The sequence below is a fragment of the Anser anser genome, assembly GCF_964211835.1.
Source record: "Anser anser genome assembly, chromosome: Z".
NCBI lineage: Eukaryota > Metazoa > Chordata > Aves > Anseriformes > Anatidae > Anser > Anser anser.
This window is the reverse complement of record NC_139723.1, coordinates 14,791,691-14,812,555: the sequence shown is the minus strand read 5'-3', so window position 1 is coordinate 14,812,555 and position 20,865 is coordinate 14,791,691. Positions and strand designations below refer to the sequence as shown.

The following is a 20,865-nucleotide window of genomic DNA, read 5'->3' as shown; positions in this document are numbered from 1 at the left end:
GTAGTTTAGGAGTCTTGGCGTGACTGGCTTTCTGCAAATCAGTCCTTAGATTCCAAAATGCCTTGCAGGACCCCGTCATGGTGCCTGTGATGTGTGCCCTAACAATGTCACAGATTAGCTTTAGCCATGCCCAACAGTAGAAATTGTTGGTTGCAATAATATGTTGTATTTGTGTCTATGCTATGTTTCAAATAAAATGAAAGGAGTCTTAATTTTTCAGATAAATCTTTATTTTAGACAATTTACAGTTTTTAAGATTAGAGTAGCAAAGTGGAAATGATATATCACTGGAAGGTTATAACAGAAGTAGAAACAAACAAACAAACAAAAAGTGAGTTGTGCTCACTTGAAAAACAATCAGTGATTCTTATGCACTTGTGACTTCTTTTCCTGTTGACTGTTGTGGGCATTACTGCATATTTGAGAACTGTCACCTCCCCAGTTCACTGAAATTCGGTCACTTACCTTGTCTTTGCTTTTGTGTTCAGAGTGTTGGGCTCATGTGAACCTTACAGCCTCATTTCAGAGTAGAGTGCAACTGCATGTGGATACAACTCACAAGAGCAGAGTGATTTTAAGTGCCCTTTCTTTCATTCCTTATTGGATTACACAGTCTCTCATGAAGGCGGTCATCTACTTCATTCACACCATTTCTTATTTGTATAACAATCATGTCATACAGTTTCTCATCTCTTACTGCTATCAAGCCCACCAATCGTGCATTTGTACAAGACAAAATACGAGGTGTGAAGAATCATCTTTGGACCAGGGAATTTTGTTGTATACCCACTCACAGGCATGGTGCCACTGCTCTAGGTACACAAGTTCAGCATGGGTAAGACCACACCGGGAGTCCATTGTCCAGTTTTGGGATCTCCAGTAAAGCACAGACACTGACATACTGGAGTATGTTCAAGGGAGTCCATGGAGACAGGCGGGGGACTGGAGCACTAAGCACATGAGAGAAACTGAGGAAGAGAAGACTCTTTTCTGCAACTACCAGATAGAAGGACAGAGAGAAGACACAGCTAGACTCTTCTCAGATATGCACAGTAGTAGGGCAAGAGGTGACTGGTGCAAGTTGAATTGTGGGAAACTCTTGCTAACTATAAGGAGTTTTTTGCATGGTTGTCTGTTTGCTTCATTTCTTAAGCATAAGTTGATCAGATACTGGAGCAGTTTGTCCAGAGATACTGTGAGATCTCCATTCTTGGAGATGTTAAAGACTAAACTGGGCACAATCCTGAGCGTCTTGATCTCTTAGATGTGTTTTGAGAAGTCAGTTGGACCAGCTGACCTAGAGCAGTCCCTCCATTTCTAAATTATCCTGTGGGTTTGTGATTCTGTAGTTAGCATTGTTCCCAAGAAGTAGGGAAAAGCCAAGAAAGCCTTCTGAGCTATTTTGCTCAATCAGTTTTACTAACCACTTTAAGCAATTAGTTGTGAAAATGTTGACTAAACCAATGTGAAATGTGTCTTTTCCTACTTCTTGTTACAGTAATTAGAATATTAAAATCTTACAGATTTTGGACAATGTACAGATACGGGATAGATTAATGTGCTTCCAGTAGACACCTTAGACATTTGTAATGGCAAACATTTCCTTTAAACATCTGCCCTCCTTTCTTATTGAGAAAAGAAAAAAAAAAAAAAGAAGAAAAAAAAAAGTATGAATTCCTGGTTGCCAACATGAGCTAGCCAGATCTAATCGAGTAAAGATTTTGAAAATAATCAACTTTTTTTGACTTTCCAATGTGGAGAGTTGGATGAAGATATTATTGTTGCATCTTCAGTGTTGGTGGCAGGTAAGAAGACAGAAAGGAATTAGGAGAGACGTGAAATGTTTGGCATTGTACAGTTTTTTGTTTTGTACAGTTGGCATTTCATATAATTTACAAGGCTAGATAATCATTGGTAAAAGATCTTATTTAATGAACCTGGTTTAGGTGGATTGTTTTTTCATGTTTTTCATGTGACTTTCATGTGACTTTTTTCATGGCTTGCCCTAACTACCTTTTACTTCTGCCTGGCATAATGCGCAGTTCTTAGATTTTCTATTCCCAGGGCTCATTTTCTAAGCTAGAGACGTTTAAGCATAGAATAACGTCATGCTATGGTACTTCTGCAGTTTTTAATGCATATTAAGGGGCTTCTCTAGATATACCCATATCTGGAGATCTTTTCGGGGTGATGGTGCAGGGTTGAATAATATCATTTCCATTTTCTAGAGCAGTGGTCTCCAAACATTTTTTTATCATGCAGTGCTATCAGTAATTTTATTTTTTTTTTAGCATGTATATACCCAATATCTGTATGCTTGTTTATTTACAAATTATACATATGTATAACTGAAGTTATAATATTTTCTTCATGTATTCAGCAGATTGTCTTGCATACCCCGTGGTGTGCATGCACTCACCCACTTCAGAGACCACTGCTCAAGAGGAGATTTGAAAATATAGTCAGAGTAGACAAGTCATATTTACCACTGTTTGGATGCACTACCTATGTGAGTATTGGAGAATACCATATCACTTTTGAAACTTCCAGGATGCTTCAGAAAGTTACTGCTTTCAGTGGGAGGTTGCAGCTTCTGATAACATCTGCTGCACTGTATTACACTATCATTCCTTATTTTGTGGAAGGCCAAAGTGCTGTATTAGTTCAGTCCATGTACTTTGGTATAAAGTAAGCATGCATACATAATATGTTGTTGCTGTTCGTCACTGAGGGTGAGGATCTCTGTAGTTTAGCAAAGATATGAAAAAGGCAAAGCAATACACACTTCTTCAATTCTTTGCTGTTATTTGTTGTTTGATGTCCTTTTACTCCGTAGGTAGTCCAGCTGAATCTGCTCAGATAGTTGTTTCTTTGAGGGCAGGATTGCTTAAAACCAGAATGTTAGAACACTGTAATGCTAAATCTGTCATCTGTATTTATTACCGTGATTTTGTATGGTCTCTTACCAGTGACCAGGTTATGGTGGATTTTCTTAAGATAGATAAGAAGTGTTATCATTCTACCAAGTATGCAACAAATGTTTCATTTGCCATTTAGGACTGACAAACCCAAGCAATTACTAGGTTTCATTTTATTAAAAGGTAATTGGGAGAGACTGAAACTACTGCGGGGAAAGTAACAAAAGTCTTAATAGCTGTCTTTGGTTAAGAGCTTTTTGTCTTCCCTTTGGAATAAGGAGCAAGGAAGGGGAAAAAAAGAATCATGAAAGAAAGGGAAGAGCTTTCATCCTGAGTATGAGAAATGGACTCCGGAAACTCCCAAGGCTAAGTAACACTGAAATGGAGGTCTGAGCTATCAACCTAAAAATTGTCAGAAATCAAAAACAAAAACAAAACAAAACAAAAAAAAACACTTGCTGTCCACTTGCTAAAACACAACTGTTCTAGTCATTTCTTATTTCAGAACTGTCTCCAAATTCGTACTTAAGAAAAAAAGCATTTACTTCACTAGCTTGAAACTTGCGCTCTTTGTAAGACAGGCTAGTGTTTAAAGTTCATTAACATGATTATGACAGATCAGTATTTAGTAAAGGCATCTGAAACAAATAGGGTAGTATGAGATCACACTAGTGTGTGATCTCAACCAATGTGCAAAAATGCTTTGCAGTACAGGGTTTTCAAACAGTAGGATAAGAGGAGAAACTTCCCAAGTCACTTTAAGAAGAGCAGACAAAAAAGAGGCAGACCGTGATATTGTACTTTCTCACAGCTAGTATGTGTGTTTTCTAAAAAAAAAAATATAAAAAGAGAAAAGGAAAGTGCAGGCAGATTTGTCTCCTCTGGAAACTCTGCCAGAGAAGCTGGTGGCTTTCAGCATATTACGAGTAGAAGCTGAACAAGGTTTAGTATAAAGGTAGATACATTTATTTCTCTTATAATATGCAATTAATATTTCTAATCCCTATTGTCCTTGCTGCTTCAATAGACCCTGCTCAATAGACATGCACAAAAGAGCTTTACATTTTACATCGACAATGGTTTATGCTCATTACTGATGTTTGTAGTGACAAAAATATTTTACACAGCTTGATTGGCTTTCTGTAAGGAAGGCAGGGTGGAGTGCCAAGTGATCTAAAAGCTAGGTTTTACTACTTAAGGCAAAATATTTGAGTATTCACTTCATTCACTTCCAAATAGATCTGACCATGTGCTATCCAAAAAAAATATATATATGTTGGGAAAGAAGTTACAGCACGGACCTGAAAGCCAATAACCATTTCTGTAAATTTTTTCTTTTGCCATGATAGGAATCCTAGTAGAGAGCTTAGATTTCCTATGCAGTGTACAGAAAATGCCCTGCATGTTTTTGAAGTTTCTTTTACATTCATACTGTGCACACTAAGCCTCTGCACCTAAAGCTGAAATAATAGTAAAATAAAGACTAGGTAGAAGAAATACACCTAACATGTAGAAGAAATACAACTAATTAAAAACTTAGTTGTGCTAAAGAACAAAGTAAGGATTCAGTCTTGGGAGACTGGAAACTGTAAGTAGTTCAGCTTTGAGAAGATTCTTAGGTAGTAAGATTTTACGCGCTTGTGATGGTTTTACCCAGCTGGGCGTCTAAGCTCCATCACAACCGCCTTCTCACACCCCCCCCCCCCCCAAGGGAAAAGGGCTGAAAATACAATGGAAAGGGCTCAAGGGTTGAGATAAGAACAGAGAGAGATCACGCAACAAGTATCATAACAGGCAAAACAGACTCAGTGTAGGGAGATTAATGTAATTTATTACCTATTACTAACAGGCTAGAGCAGTGAGAAATTTAAACCACAAACACCTTCCTCCACCTATCCTCTTCTCCCTCCTGCCCCCAAGTGGTGCAGGGGAACAGTGAATGGGGGCTTCAGTCAGTCTATAGTACATCATCTCCGCTGCTCCTTCACGGTCACACTGTGCCCCTGCTCCCCGTGGGGTCCCTCCCACGGGATGCCGTCCTTCCCGAACTGAGCCTGCGGGGGCTGCCCACAGGCAGCAGCTCTTCAAGAACTGCTCCCACATGGCTCCGTACCACGGGGTCCATCCATCCCCCAGGAGCAAACTGCTCCAGCATGGGTCCCCCACTGGCGGCAGCTCCCCCCAGACCCCCTGCTCCTGCGTGGGCTCCTCTCCACGGGCTGCAGCTCCGGCCCGGGGCCTGCTCCTGCGGGGGCTCTCCATGGGCCGCAGCCTCCTCCAGGCCACATCCACCTGCTCCACCGGGGGCTCCTCCACGGGCTGCAGCGTGGAGATCTGCTCCGTGTGGGACCCATGGGCTGCAGGGGGACAGCCTGCTCCACCAGGGGCCTCTCCACAGGCCGCAGGGGAACTGCTGCTGTGTGCCTGGAGCACCTCCTGCCCTCCTGCTGCACTGCCCTTGGGGGCTGCAGGGCTGGCTCTCACCCCTCTCTCCCAGCAGGTTTTTTTGTTTTGGTTTGGTTTTTGTTTGTTTATTTGTTTTTTTTTTTTTTTTCCTAAAATCTGCTCTCACAGAGGTGCAAACAACATCATTTACTGTCTTGGTTCTAGCCAGCAGTGAGTCCCTTTGGAGCTAGCTGAAACTGGCCCTTACCTATCATAGGACTGGATTCTTCTCAAAGAGGCCACCGCTACAGCCCCCTGTTACCAAAACGTTGCCATGTAAACCCAATAAAACACTCTGGATGTTAAAATGGGAACTGTTGATCAACTAATGAAAATCATAAATTCTGTAAACAGATACTTGAAAATCTGCTTCTACACACTGATCATAATTCTTTGGCAAGCTTGAAGTTGAGCTGGAAATTGAACTCCAAACTTTTGACACTCCTCATTTCTGCTTTTAGTCTGGTTCTTACTATCATTTTTTCCAAAGACAATTTACAGTAACTTTAAAAGTTAGCCATATAGTTATTTTAGTTTACAGCTCTACTTGTTTGTTGTTTTACTTAAAGGAATCCAAGAAAGACCTAATGGATGTTATTTCTTCTTCATTTGCAAGAGTAGAATAGTAGATTGCTGTCTTAATGTCAGAGGTACAAAGATCAAAGCAATAATTCATCTCTGGTATAGCTTTCCAGACGTCAAACGAATCGTACCAGAGATAAATCTGGCCAATTACTATTTCAAGGAAACAGAGAATAATTTGATTAAAGAGCTATCCCCCACCTCAAAAGTGATTAATTACTGAAAAAGTACTAATCTTAAAAGCACTCCTTCCAATAGGTCATGGAACATGTAGAAAGTATTACTAATGACCACTTAAGCCCTTACTTTTAGCTACTTCAAAATACCATCTAATTTTTGTCACTTATCTTTTCAGTTTCTGTCTGTATGAATAAGTGCTAACTTTTTTTTCCTGACCTTGATCTTCTGTTGGCATTTGTGAAACACCTATCATGTAATAAGGAATTCATTTGCACTTGTAACAGTAATTTATAGCCATTAGCTTTTTTGCTGTCAATCTGTTTTTAAGCATGCTAATTGGAATGAGAAAGAAAGGATGGTCTGGGGAAACTATCAGTAAACATCATAACTGAAGATAGCATTTTATTTATTTTTGTAGTGTGAACATGTACTCTAAGTTTCATTACTAACATTTCAACTATAATATTAAGTATTCCTAGAAGAAATGGCAACACTTCATCTTAAAATATAACCAGTCTTTTTCCTAACATACAAAAAAAAGTCATATGGCATTACTCCAGCAAGCAGTACCATCAAGGCTTCTTCTCGTCTGTTTATTCCACACTTATATACTGATAAAATAGAAATAGTGAAGCTAGCTGCCTTTCCATAGGTACAGACAATGTTTCATAAATAGCATTTGCATAGAGAAGGATCCTGTCTTGGAAAGTGCTGTGCTGAGACATTTTTTCATTTATACTTTGGCTCCTTGTGTTATTCTGACTGAAAAGGTTCTGATAGCATAAAGGCTTTTCTCAAGACCAAATGCTGCCAAGGTTCTTTTGATTCGTGGAAGAACTCCATAACTCAAGCAAATAAGTTATAAAGTAGGTGTGTGGTTTATTTTGGCACCGGGTGCATGCGGGATAGCTCCCAAAGGCATGCGCAACTTAACGTGGCAACTTGCTTTGGTTATATGCAGTAAAAAGTTACATATACATGAAGTTTCCTAATACACCTATACATATTCGTAACACAGCCCTGCTCTGTATTAAAATTAGCTCCAAGAAGTCATTTCCATAAACTCCTCCCATCTGTGCCTGCACAGTGCCTTCTGGTGGTGGTCATCAGGGGGTCGTGGGGATGAAGTCCGATAACTCCTCTTCATCACCACTAGCTGACCCCCAGCCTTTGTACAGACTCAGCTGCTCCTTGGCTCTTGTCCAAACCACAAGGTCAGTCTCAGCTGGTTTTTGAGAAAGGTTCCCCATTTTTGTCAGGAAACATCTTCTGTGAGGGGCCCCGAGACTCCTTGTTTCGGTTAATTTGCGTGGTAATAAGCAAAGACACTCAGTAATATCTATTTTAAAGTGATTAAGCAAGCCCCCATTCTTTCATTCCTGGCTTTAATAATTATGATTGTTTTATTTAGAAATCATTAATACAATTAAGCAAGCCCCCATTCTTCTATCCCTGGCTTCACTTTTGTGTAATCTAGATGTCCTAGCATCCATTGTGATGGAAGGTAAATATGACGCAACAAGTGTAAAGGTTACCCATAATATTGTGTCTACTTTCCTTAGCTGAAAAGAGCAGATAAATCTACTTGACTGTTACAGCACTAATTAAATGAGAGTATGTCTTCAAAATCAGTTTCACATTTATTCAGGGCTATAATCTGATACTTCTGTTCAAGTTTAACAGCTCTTTTTATTCACAAATGAGTAAACTGAATGGTATTTGAGCTCACTCTGGAGTTTAAGGTGCATGTCCTATTCACAACTGCATGTTTATTCTGTGTAGCAGCTACAAGTCCTTCTATTAGCACACTATGCTTACATATAGCTAATATTAGTTATCAGTTTAAGTATCTTCAGAGAAGATAATCCAATTCAGGCAAGCCACTCTGATCCTAAATTTTAATGTACATTTCTGGACTTTTTTTCATGATTTAGAAGTAGAATTGAAGATTCCTCAGATTTTCAGATTCTACTTTATTTCTGTTTTATTCATATCAGTTTTCTCTAGCTATTTTTGAATCATCTCTTTGGCAGAGAAAGTGTTATAAAATCAGTGGGGGACAGGTTGCTCTCTGATCTGTTAATTTAGTAAAGGGATAAAAAGGTGTTTTTTAGATGCTTTGCAAACAGTAGGGGTGGGTGGGTGGAGGAGTCATGAAAAAGAGGCAGAGCAGAGGAGCTCAGAAAGTAGGTCAATAGTGTAGCAGGAAGAAGTAAAACAGAATAAAACTGAAATGAGAATAAAGACTAGATTGGTAAAAACGATACAAAGGTGGTGAGAAAGGAAAAGACAAAAGTCTGAAGTTAGATAGCATGTAGTATACCTTCAGTGTCTGGTTACTCCTGCATAATAATGCACACGTTCTATATCAGTCCTATCATAAAATCTTGAATTTCAACACCTTACGAACAAGCAAATGAAAAAATATGTTTCAAGTGTTTGGCAGCATTTCTCTATTCCCTTAAAATATAGGTCCAAAATCATAATGTCCACTGCCCAACCTGTGCTGAAGCCATAAGTTACCAAAAAAGGCATGTCAGCACTGCTCTCCTCTGATGTCATAGATGCGTGATTCTCTTCCCACCAGAAAAGATCTGTAGTTTGGGGACATCGTGAAAATGTTTTAAGTATAACCCGTATCAGTTCTTGGCTTCTTTGTTCAACTGGTTCCCCTTTTGAAGGGAGATTTTGTGATCATGATGTGATAGGGCAATAGCTGGATCTCCTGGGACTTCCATAACTTCCACAGACCAGTTATTTAGAGGAGGTAATCTCAAGCATTAGCAGTCCAGAAACACAGAGGTCACAAAATTTGTGCTAAAAGCCCTCTGAGAATTGCAATTCACGCACTGTTCTATGTCTCCTTTATCATTCTTTCAGTTTCATCTGTACAAATAAATATTCAGTAAATATTCTAGATATATTCTAGATAATAGATATATTAATAGATAAAGATAATAGATATATTAATAGATATTTAGATATATACTAGAATATATCTAAATATTCTAAATAAATAGTCAGTAAATATTCTGAGCCAAATTTCTGATTCAAATATTTGTGTTGATCTATTCCTCCAAAAAGGCCTTAATTAAAGCTCTATGGAAACAAGTCTGATTCAGGTAAACTCTTATTCCACTTTTAAGAATTTCTCCATAATTTGCAGGATTAGAATTATAGAATCATAGAATGGTTTGGTTTGGAAGGGGCCTTAAAGATCACCTAACTCCAGCCCTCCTGCCATGGGCAGGGATGCCGCCCACTAGATCAGGTTGGCCAAGACACCATCCAGCCTGGCCTTGAACACCTCCAGGGATGGAGCATCCACAGCTTCCCTTGGCAACCTGTTTCAGTGCCTCACTAGCCTTACAGTGAAGAATTTGCTCCTAAAGTCTAATCTAAATCTATCCTCTTTTAGTTTAAGACCATCCCCCCCTTGTCCTATCATTATCCACCCGAGTAAAGAGTCCTTCTCCATCGTTTTTATAAGATCTCTTTAGGTACTGAAAGGCCAAAATGAGATCTCCCTGAAGCCTTCTCTTCTCCAAACTGAACATAGAATCACAGAATCATCTCCAGCTCTCTCAGCCTTTCTTCATAGGAGACGTGCTCCAGCCCTCTGAGCATCTTTGCAGCCCTCCTCTAGACTCGCTGTAACAGGTCCATATCTTTTAGAGCTTACGTTTAAAACTTATTTTGATTGTGTGCTTCAACATTTTATAGAATTGCACCCAGTCTTCACCTGGTTTGGAGAAGGTATAACCATTTAATTATGTTCAGATGAGCCATGTGATGTCTGAAGAACAGAAAGTCCAGTTAAGGAAACTTGAGTGTCCGAAGTTTAACTACTCTATCCTCTTTTTCTAGTGCAGATTTTCAAAGTGGGAAAGTTTCTATTATGTGAAATTGCAAAACATTTTTACTGTCTATTCTGGTATCTTTATTGCCAAGAGTGTGCTTCATAATAAAATAGTAGCAGCTTGAGGTAAGATTCACCTTGCCAATTAACTATTAAATACAGGGGAAAGAAGCATGTCTTGACCTATGAAGCAGTAGCGTAAGGTCCACAATCTCATTTCTGGATTTAATGTCCAGGGTGTATAGGTACCTATTCTGTAACATCCAGTTTATTATTGATTATGTTTTATTTTACACCTACTGGTAAACATACAAGCCAAATTGCTGTATGCTTCAATGACTTTTGAATACTAATACCAAAAAAAAAAAAAAAATAGATTTTAGGAAATTCTGAGACAGTACAAGTCATCTGAATATATATAGGGGAAAAAAAAAAAAAAAAAGAGAGAAAAAAAAAGTCCTGAGAGCTTTATATTAAAAAGCATTTTTAAGTTTAAGACCTCGGACATATGCTGCATTGTCTATGAGCCAAATTTAAGAGTGATTTACTGTACTTTCAGAGTAGTAGGCTTATCAGTTCATAAATTTATGCTACAACAACTTCCCCAACAGATTGCTCCCTACCTAGAGGAAATCCTGAAAAACACTGCTCAAAATCAGTAATTATGGTCCTCTTTGTAATTTGCCATGTAAAATAATCTTGTTGAAATATGCTTTGTTGTACCCTGCCTAGATAGTTAATTCTTTTCAAAGAGAATGCTTAGCTGAGTTATGTTATTAATCAAAATCTATGCCTCCAGCAACCATTTCTACCAGAAAATAAAATAAAATATAGAAATTGTACAAAGCAAAATGAAGCTGTAATATGAAAACTGTGCACAATCTTGATCCTTTTGATTCTACCTGACAGAAAAAGAAAAAAAAAAAGTTTTATTGCCAGCACTAATGTATAAATTAGCTCTCTGGATTGCAAGATGGTAATATAGAAGGCAATTGCTAACGAAAGTGAGGATTTAAGTTTGCATTTCGTAATTTAATGTCCTTAATTTCTCAGTAGGTTGAGATTATTATTCAATAGTCCTATACATTTAAACATTTCAATTAAAGTAACTTTTTAGTTTTCTGCCACATGAGTTGGTACTAGAGCTGATTTCTTCTTTTTGGAAGAGACACAAAGCACTTCTCAATTTGTAATATATTTGCAGACAGGAAAGAATTATTTTTCCATTTTGCTGATAAACAAGTCCGTCTTGCTGTTTCTGCCCAAAGTATTACCTTCACAAGTTGAAGTTTTCTGGCAACATTGCATGAAAAAAAAAAATATTCTGGCAATATTTCATCTCTGCCACCATAACGTGTTTGGCTAAACTAAATGTAATCAAAAAAGGAAATGGAGAAATTTGGCAATGTCCGCTCCAGGACAGAGAAAAGAGGTCGATTGGATGCAGCACTTTTAAGAGCTAAATTTCGTATTCGTTTAATGAGGAATTTCTGTGAGGTTCTCTTTTGGTTTTAATAGCTGTAAAAGGTAGCAGGTTTTTTTGTTGTTGTTTTGTTTTGTTTTGTTTTTGTGGTAAAAAGTATTCTGACAGCCCTGGAAATGCTATTAAAAGCAAAAATATTTTTGTCCTAGTCCTTGACCATTCCTTGGAAAAAAAAAGGGGGGGGGGGGGGGGGAAGGTCTGAGTGCTTTATTTCTGTTGCATTGGTTCTACAATCTACTGCTGTAAGGACTAACCTCAGAGAAAGAACAAGAAACATGAGTTGGCTATCCATATGAATAAGCAGTGAAAATCTTTGAAATTACATAGCTATTGCATAAATGAAAATAAGAGTGAATAAAGAGGAGAGAGAGCCATCTCAGCATATGGGAAAACCCAGATCTGTGTGTGCTCGAGACAATCCTACAAGAAGGAAAGAATACATTCTCAGGTGCCCTCTCATCATCTTGGGCTTAGGATTTACACCACCGGATACTCCTGCTAAATTAATTAAGCACTTTCTGTTCCAAGGGCAGTCTGAGAAGATGCAGGTAGATGTGAGGAACATTTTCGCTAAGTGCTGGAGTCCTGAAGTCTTTTATGCTGCTGTCCATCTCTGTGCTTCTGACAGGTAGCAGAGAGGCATTCAGCAGGTTACCTGGGCCAGCTTTTAGCATTCCTGCAATAACTGCATTAAAACTAGAAGTAGTGAGCTCTTCTCCTTCAGCTTTCACTACTTACTGTCCACTGATCTTCCTTCCCTACCTCCATGGGTCTTGGCTCAAGATAGTGAGTCTTATAAGCACTGCTTCTTCCAGGGACATTCCAAGTAAACTTTCATTTTCTTCTATTCACATAACTTTGTTTTCAAATCTAGTTCACTTTCTTGCCAGACACTCTTTCCTTTCTAATGGACCGTATCATAATGAAAATTACGAATTCTTTACACCTAAAAGCAAAGGAATTCATTTAGTTAATGCAGGACTAGGCAGATAATGTGTAATAATTATGGCTAATGTGTCACAAGAGGCAATAAATACAGATAGTAAGATGTACAACAGACATTTCCAGTAATGTGAAATATATTCCTTGTATCTCTTTTAGTTCATTTCAGTATGTAAATTTATCCTTTTAAGGCTATGCAGCTGTTGTCAGATTAAAAATGTATCTGCAGCCTACTAAGATACAGCATAACTTTCCATCAATAAACTTCACAGAGAGGAAACAAACAGAATTAATAAAATCAGAATATTCACTGGAAATAATATACCACTCCATTATGAATCTACAGATGTGTAAAACACATACACACATAACCTACATTCATGGATGCATGCATATTTGCTTTTGTGAAGGACCAGCAGCTGCTCTCTAGGGTGACGATGTCTTTTAGGAAGCTGATCAGAGTCCATTTTCTTCTCTGCCTATTGATTGTGTGAAAGGCATCAAGCAAAACAAAAGTGCTTTGCTTCTAATTATGCATTATTATGAATTTCAAATACAAAGTTAGAATTGTATCTGCAGTAAATGGGTGAAATCCTCTGAGGGTTTTTCACCAGCATATAATTTTATTAGAATTCATTAAATCACTGTAGAGGGGAAAAAAAAGAACAACACCAGGGAGGGTTTTTCCTCTTAGCATTTATGTTAGCTACTTCAAATTAAATACTTGAAATATTTTTTCGAAGTTTTTCTGCCTTGTCTTTCATGATGGTTTGGCTTGCTATTTCATAGCAAGGCAATACCAATTTGATATAAAATTTCAATGAAAATATTCTCAAGTTCTGAAGAGATACAAGTATGGCTTTGTATCTCATTTCTGCACTCTACTGAATGTAGCTCTGTTTAAAAGAATGTCTTTGTATGGCAGTAAAATATTGAAGGACTAGCACATATTAAATATTTGCTGCAGTCTCAAAATGAAATCCAATTGTATACCTTGGCATACCAAAGCTTTAACACTTAGCTGCAAAAGTTCAGTAGTTTCATAGGGGTTTTGTGCCTTTTTTATACTCTTTGTCTTATTTCATTGCTGGTATAACTCGACAGCACTGAAATTTGAGAAGTTCTGTGTAATCTCACCATTATTATTTACTGCATTTTCTCTTTTGCGTTTGTACTGAATTGTAGTTCTCCTGGAATCAAATGCTTCCACCTGAGTCATAATGCTGATAGTGATTGACACTTGGAACGTGTGATGCACGGGTAACTCAACCCTTCCATAATTGTGCCTCTTATAGACAGAGGAAAGTTTGGAAATAAGTAACCAATGAGTCTTTTGACACAGTCATCTACAGAGTTAAGAAAAATCTTGGTTTGCTACAGTGGTGAAAAAGTGGTTTACATCTTTGTAATCACCCGTGTACTGATATTTAGGAGGTTAAAGATGTGAGGAATTTGATTTCACAACTTGATTTTCAAGTTGCATTAACCCCTTTTGTTTTCTCTTTAGCTTCCATGAATTTCTTTTGGAGAAGCAGCAAGCATGTTCAAAAGGTTGACCAAGGAAAAACAGGTTTTGTGCTTGTTTTCTTTAGGGAAACAAAGTCTGCCAAATGATAAGCTCTTGTTGCACACCTGAGCACAGGATTTCCTTAAACTGAAGTCTGTTTCATGGCAAAGCATAAGAGCTCCAGAGAGAGTTGCTTCATTTGCCAAGTCAAGCAATGAAATTGTGCAAACTTACATGATGGAACCACTTGGGGACAGGCATAAATTTTAACATGCTGCAGCTATTGGGCTGCCCATGCTCAGTATGCTTTTTTGGTATAAGCTGAAGATGAAAGCTGTTGTATAACTAATCAGCATAAACAAGAGAAAAAAAAAAAAAGGAAGAAAGTAACATCAGCTTTTTGACATTATGAATGTTTAAGAAATATTGATTTGGAAATAGCCTGACTCCTATTGTTCCATCATAAATACAGAGACTTTTTTGAGTGCCTAGGATGAAATATTGTGATGTTTGGTTTAATCAGTGCCCTAGCATTGATTAAAAATTGTTCTAGTTAGACATTGACAGAACTTAACAGACTGATATGGAAAAGTTTAAGTCAGGTAAAGGAAGTAACAGTTTTTGTCTTCTCCATCACACATGAGGAACAAGATACTCTTAATAAAAATATCTTAAAGTTGTTTTTTTCCCTTAAAAAGTCAAAAAAAAAAAACCAGTTTCTAATTAGCACTACTTATAACATCCACATAGATGAGAAGACAGTAGTTACACAGTCTTGCCTTTCCTTTCTATAGAGAAAATATCTATACATTGTTGAGTCTCTGTCCTCTCTGAAACTGCAGGAAGTATCAAGGCCTTTAAGTCTCACATCTCAAATGGCACAGAATGGATAGCAAAACTGAGACAGAATGTTTCATATATCTGTTGCAATTTCTTATAAAATTTGTTGCAAATACTGTGACCAAAACCTTGTAGACCATACAGATTGATTTCATGTTGTCTGAGTGCCTCACAGAAATCAAGATTTTTTCCAAATTCTCATAAAAAAAATTGGAAACATTTTGTCCTCTCCATGTGTTATCTGAAGTGGTAAACTATACAGTATGATAGTTGTTAATCACAGGTATAGTTCTCCTCTGGCTTTTTGACTAGCTTCTTTTTCAGACATTAGGAAGGGTCAATAAATAGCAATTAACTTTTCAAACAGGGGCACTTAGGAGGATCCTAGATCTAAAATTAGACCTCTCCGTTAAAAAATCTTGCCTCAAAACTTAAATGCTTGGATTTCCCTTGCTGGCACTAATGCTGTTAATAAACCTCAGGGCCTTAAGCTCTCTTCTCATTTATACGTTCCCTTCTTCTCCCCTGTGAAAAGAGTGTTCCAGATGAATCCTCTTGCCTTATCAAGGCTATACCCACTGCATTCCTTCTTTATTATAACAGATTGCAGTGCAACTTTGGTAATTGCAAGAGACAGCTGGGTAGTGGGGCTTAAAATGCTACGGGAGGAAGCAAATCCTTCTGACAGTATCCTGACTCTTCCCTTCTTATATTTTTATGAGTGCAGTTCTTTTGGAATTGGTGCCACATTCGTTGATGAAGCCATTTCTCACAGATTCTTTTAGTTTTTCTTGCACTGTTTCTTTGCCATTTGATTAATACTTTTACCATATACTGCCCTAATGACATTTCTGTAGGAAATGAGTATTTGAGTTGTGTCAAAAATAAAGAAGTCTCTTTGAAAGATGTTTTCTGTTTTGTATTCTGATTATGACTCTCTTTTTGAATGCTTATCCCAGCTTGTCCATCAGCTCTCTGTCTGAGATGTCTTTCATTCTTTGGAGGTATCATTTTTAAATAATAATAATTATAATAATGTTGAAAGTAGGGGATGTGCAGTTAACTGTCATCTTATGAGCAGCCTTTCTGACCCTGAATTAATTAGTTGTTTTAAGTTCAACTCATAGTGGTGTTTTTTTTGTTGTTGTTGTTGTTTTCCTTTACTAATATTTTGTCTGCTTTAAACACAGAAGAAAATATGTTTTAGAACTCTAGATGTTCTTGTCAGTGAAAGCATGATTGATCTGAAGGACATTCATCTTATAAATGGTAGATGTAGTCAAGCTAAATCACGTCTCTGTTTCCTCCAGTGTTCTTTTGCAGTAATTAAAATAATCTGAATTGAAACACCAGTATCCCTGTGTCTTAAAAGTTCAATTAATAAGATTAAAGTATATCTCCTCAAAGCATTTTTCTCTTATGTATCCATGATACATGGGACATAAATGCAGTCAAAATAAGGATAGACTTAAGCTCTGAAAGCACTCAACCTTCTCTTCATTAGTTGTACAGTTGCAGTGACAGTGTATGTGAGTTCAATTATTGTGTGTGGTCTGAGTCATGAAATCAGTAATGGTTAACATGAGCTGGAAAAGATTATAGGTGTCACACTTGCACAATGATAGAGGTTGCAATACCTAAGTTTCTAAACTGATGAGTTCCTTTTTCTGTATGCTAAAAAAAAAAAGGGACAGTTAATGTATAGCTACAGCATATGGTCAGTATGAGATGACTGGAATAATTATGAATAGTTTATTATAAATAGGTTTTTTTGTTTGTTTATTTGTTTTACTATTTTACTTAAAAATACTTTCTTGGACATAATTTTGCATAAGAAATCAGGATAGTCATCAGAATTGGCACAAAATTCATTTGGATTATTTTTAAGTATATTTTGCCCTCAGTGTTCAGTGAATATTCTGGGACTACATATTCTTCACCAGAGAAAAGTTCTTGAACTTGTACCTTCAACAGTTAACACCAGTGCTGAAACTGTGGGTGACCCACTAGACACTGAGAATTAGTGTTAAGGCTTTTTTAACATGGCCTCAGTGAAAAGCTGGTGAAGTCAGTTTTGAAAGTCCCCACTGACTCTGGAGGGCTCTTTGTCTTCGTTTCCAGGCTTCAGCCAGGTGCATTCACCTGGGTCCAGTTTGTGCTCTTTCCTGATGTGTTTCATGAAGAGTGAATACGTATTGCAATGCAACCCCTTGCAGTCTGGTCACATAGCTGCTCCCCAGCTTCTCCTTCAGCTGTCTCTGCTTGTAGTACCCTGACAGATTTTCCTCACCATCAGTTTTCCTGCCTCTGTTGTGACAACAGTTCTTGGGGAAAAAAAAAAAAAAAGTTATCTCTTGGGACATATCTTCTTTGGGTTTTGTTTTGTCCTCAGAACAGAGAAGGACTTTCATTGTGCACCTCCGCCAAAAGTTTGAGGTCACTATTCAGATATCTACCAGAGTATTCAGCTCCGGCAGATATCAAGTACCCTAATCCCAAACTGTTATATTCCATTTGCTCAGGGAATCAGTGAGGGATTGTCTATGTTTCCGAACCTCAGTGTGTTTAAGGACTGTCTGTATTTTTATCCAGATATGAATACCCCAAAGTATCACTTTTGTCTATGAACAATATGGACTTCAGCCTTTCTTATCTAGTCAGTTTACTACTAGTTCACTACAGCAACTCATTGTCAAAGGTTTTATTAAAACATGCATGGTGGTGAAAGTCTCAGTTTTCATAACAAATGGGACCATAATAATAATTGATACTGTTATTTAAAATGCTGCTTTTAGCAATGTTCATTCTTATTGAAGAAAATGTTACCCAAAAAAGGGTGATTTTGATGAATTCTTTGCTTTTTTCCTTTTGCTGCTGACTGTTTTTAAATATGAATAAAATTTCCAGTTATGATTCATAAAAAGTCTTTCACTGGTATTTTAGAAATTTTAGATTAGTTATTTCTTGCTCTAAAAATGCCAGTCATTAATTCTGTAGCAGGCCTGTGATTTCCCCTTCTTTCCAAATTGCCACAGTATTTTGATCATTTGGTATTTTGAGCCATGCTTTAATGTAAGCATTTGATTTATTTCTGCACAGGTTTATAAAATTCATGGAATTCATGGTGAATAGCAGAACAGTTCAGCTGATTCTGCTACACCAGCATGCCTGAAATTTGCAAGTTTTCTTGAACATGGCAGTGGAACACTAACTAGATTTATAATACAGTGTAATTATTTTGTTTCCATAGTCAAATATAAATGAATGGCATGAAATTAGGTAACAGTCATCGAATTCTTCCTTGAAAGTGTAAATCTAGTGCTTTGCAGAACTGGGCAGTTTTTCTTCTTGGAGGAGTAGTGCAAATATTTTACTTCTTCATTCTAAAGATACATGAATGAAGACATACGGTTTGCACCATTATCCAGTGTTGGTGCCAAGTAATTCTGCATGCACTGCATGAACAAGGACTTGCCTATTACAGAAGAATGGATATTGTGTAAGTTTGGTCTTCCTGAAGTTGCACATTTATATTGGAGTTGGTCATTGTGGTTTCTATGCAAATATAATAAATAGTTATCCTGGCGTACTACTTTCCATTTCAGCTTTTCTCTTTCATGCATAATCTTAGTTTAAATGGTTCGATTTAATTATTGTAGGAAATGGATGAATGGCCTTAGGAAACGTGAAGCAAAAGTTTAATTTAATTTAATTGCATTTATATAATGTTACCTGTCTGAGATGAAATTTTGAATACCACTGAGAAAAAGAAATGAGACAATGGTGCAGAGACACTTGCAAAGTGAGCAAAAAGAGAAAAAATGAAATCTAGTTGGGAAAAAAAAAAAAAAAAGACATTAATTAATCTAAAGGGGTAATAATTGAAGAAACCAGTGTTTTCCCACTTGTTGATAGCTAAATTTGGATGAAATGGCAAGACTGGCACAGACCTTTAACAGGGAGCAAACACCAAGCAAGATAAGTACCAACTGAAATGGCAACAGAGAGGTCAATGGAAAACAATCTTGTTATGAAACAGGCAAATGATAATTGTCCGGCTCTTTTGTGGTTGCCCTTCTATTACCTATCAGGAGGGCCAACCGTATCCTGGGGTGCATCAAGCATGGCATTGGTAGTTGGTCAAGGGAAGTGATTGTCCCGCTCTACTCTGCACTGGTGTGACCGTTCTGGTGACCAGAATACAGTTAGATAAAAGCATAATAAGATGGGTGAGCAATTGTCTGACAGGTTGGGCCCAGAGGATTCCTGTAAATGGGGTTACATCAGGCTGGTGACCTGTCACTTAATGGGGGCTCCATTTTAGGACCAGTCCTCTTCAGTGTTTTCATAAACGATTTGGATGAAGGACTTGAAGGTTTTTTGAGCAAGTTTGCAGACAATAGCAAATTAGGTGGAGCTATTGAGGGGGGTGAGGCCTTGCAGAGAGATCTGGACAAATTAGAGAGCTAGGCAATCACTAACAATGTGAAGTTGACAAGAGCAAGTGACAGATTTTGCACCTGGGAAGGGGCAACCCTGTTACTGACTGGGGGACAGGAGGCTGGAGAGCAGCCCCACAAGAAGGGATCTGGGGGTTTTGATTGACGGCAAGCTGAACATGAGCCAGTAGTGTGCCTTGGTGGCCACGAGGGCCAACCACGCCCTGGGGTGCATCAGACACAGCATTGCTAGTCAGCAGAGAAGGGATTGTCCCGCTCGGCACTGGTGCAGCCTCACCTCAAGTACTGTGTGCAAAAAGGACGTTAAACTGTTGGAGAGTGTCCAGAGGAGGGCGACGAAGATGGTGAAGGGCCTAGAGGGGAAGACATATGAGGAGTGGCTGAGGTCACTTGGCCTGTTCAGCCTGGAGAAGAGGAGGCTGAGGGGAGACCTCATCATAGTCTACAACTTCTCTTGAGGGGGAGTGGAGAGGCAGGCGCTGACTTATTCTCCTTAATCACCAGTGATAGGACCCGTGGGAATGGTGTCAAGCTGAGGCAGGGGAAGTTTAGTCTGGACATCAGGAAGAGGTTCTTCACCAAGAGGGTGGTCGCACACTGGAACAGGCTCCCCAGCGAAGTAGTCACTGCACCAAGCCTGTCGGAGTTTAAGAAGCGTTTGGACTGTGCACTTAGTCACATGGTCTAAAATTTTGGGTAGACCTGTGTGGTGCCAGGAGTTGGACTTGATGATCCTTATGGGTCCCTTCCAACTCAGGATATTCTTATTCTATGATTCTATTAAGTTGCTTTCACCACATCTTGCCTTGCTTATTGCCTTCCAACTATTATCAGTCAGTCTGAAAAACCTCCTTGAATGCCCGTTACCATTTTTGGTCTCTCAGACAACCCTAATTCTTGGCAATACACCAAGGGGAAGTGATCCAAATTCCTCAGTCTTGTAAACAAACCAGGGACCACAGGGGTTTTAGACCTCTTAGATAACTTTTAGACCTATTAGATAAAATGAAGCATGTCTTACTTAGCCAGTGAACTGTGGGAACTGAGATAAAAGATGAAGACAGAGACTGGACTGTTTTTTAACTATGATGGATATAGAGGTATTAGTTTCATCAGATTTGGATAGAAGCAGAAACCAGTTAGGCAAACTTGCCTTACAATAATTCAAAAATAAATTTTAAAATAGTAAGTGGTAGGTGCTCGTTTCAAGGCTCAGATGATAAGTTCCCAGTGAAGTCAATGTTGATGAAGTAGAATAAAATTGATAGATCTCACTTGTGGTCTCTTCTTGAGGAGACCTACAGGTAACATTCATTTCTTTTGCTGATAATTTTAATGATGGACAGCTGTCTAGTGGAGACAGTCCATTTCTTTGTTTTCTAATAACACGTACAGAAAGAGGGAGGTGCAGGTGAGGCATCAGACTTTTCCACGGTAGTACCTGAATGACTGTGGGCTTTAAGTATTGCCTTTTATTTCATGGCCTGTTTCTTCTTCTTTTTTTTTTTTTTTTCCAACACAGTACTTGTTTATATCCCACTGAACCATGAAAAAAAACATACCAGGCACATCACCGATTTGTAAACAAGGAGTTTTGTTTGTGGCTTTAGCTCTTCAGATACTTCTCATGAAATATAGCAAGAGACAAC

General features: G+C 38.1%; 1 protein-coding gene across 21 annotated transcripts in view; it reads left to right on the top strand.

Moving 5' to 3' along the window:
• Positions 1-20,865, top strand: part of LINGO2 (leucine rich repeat and Ig domain containing 2) — a 538,477-nt gene that overhangs the window by 291,697 nt on the left and 225,915 nt on the right. For 2 of the 21 annotated variants that reach the window (XM_083818677.1, XM_083818678.1), the window contains exon 5: positions 2,384-2,509. The exons of the other annotated variants lie outside the window; for them this stretch is intronic. Coding sequence is in view for 1 of the 2 variants with exons in the window: in XM_083818678.1 (XP_083674804.1) it covers positions 2,508-2,509 (2 nt within the window). In the remaining variant the exon portion in view is untranslated. The remainder of the gene's footprint in view (positions 1-2,383; positions 2,510-20,865) is intronic. 21 annotated transcript variants of the gene reach the window in all.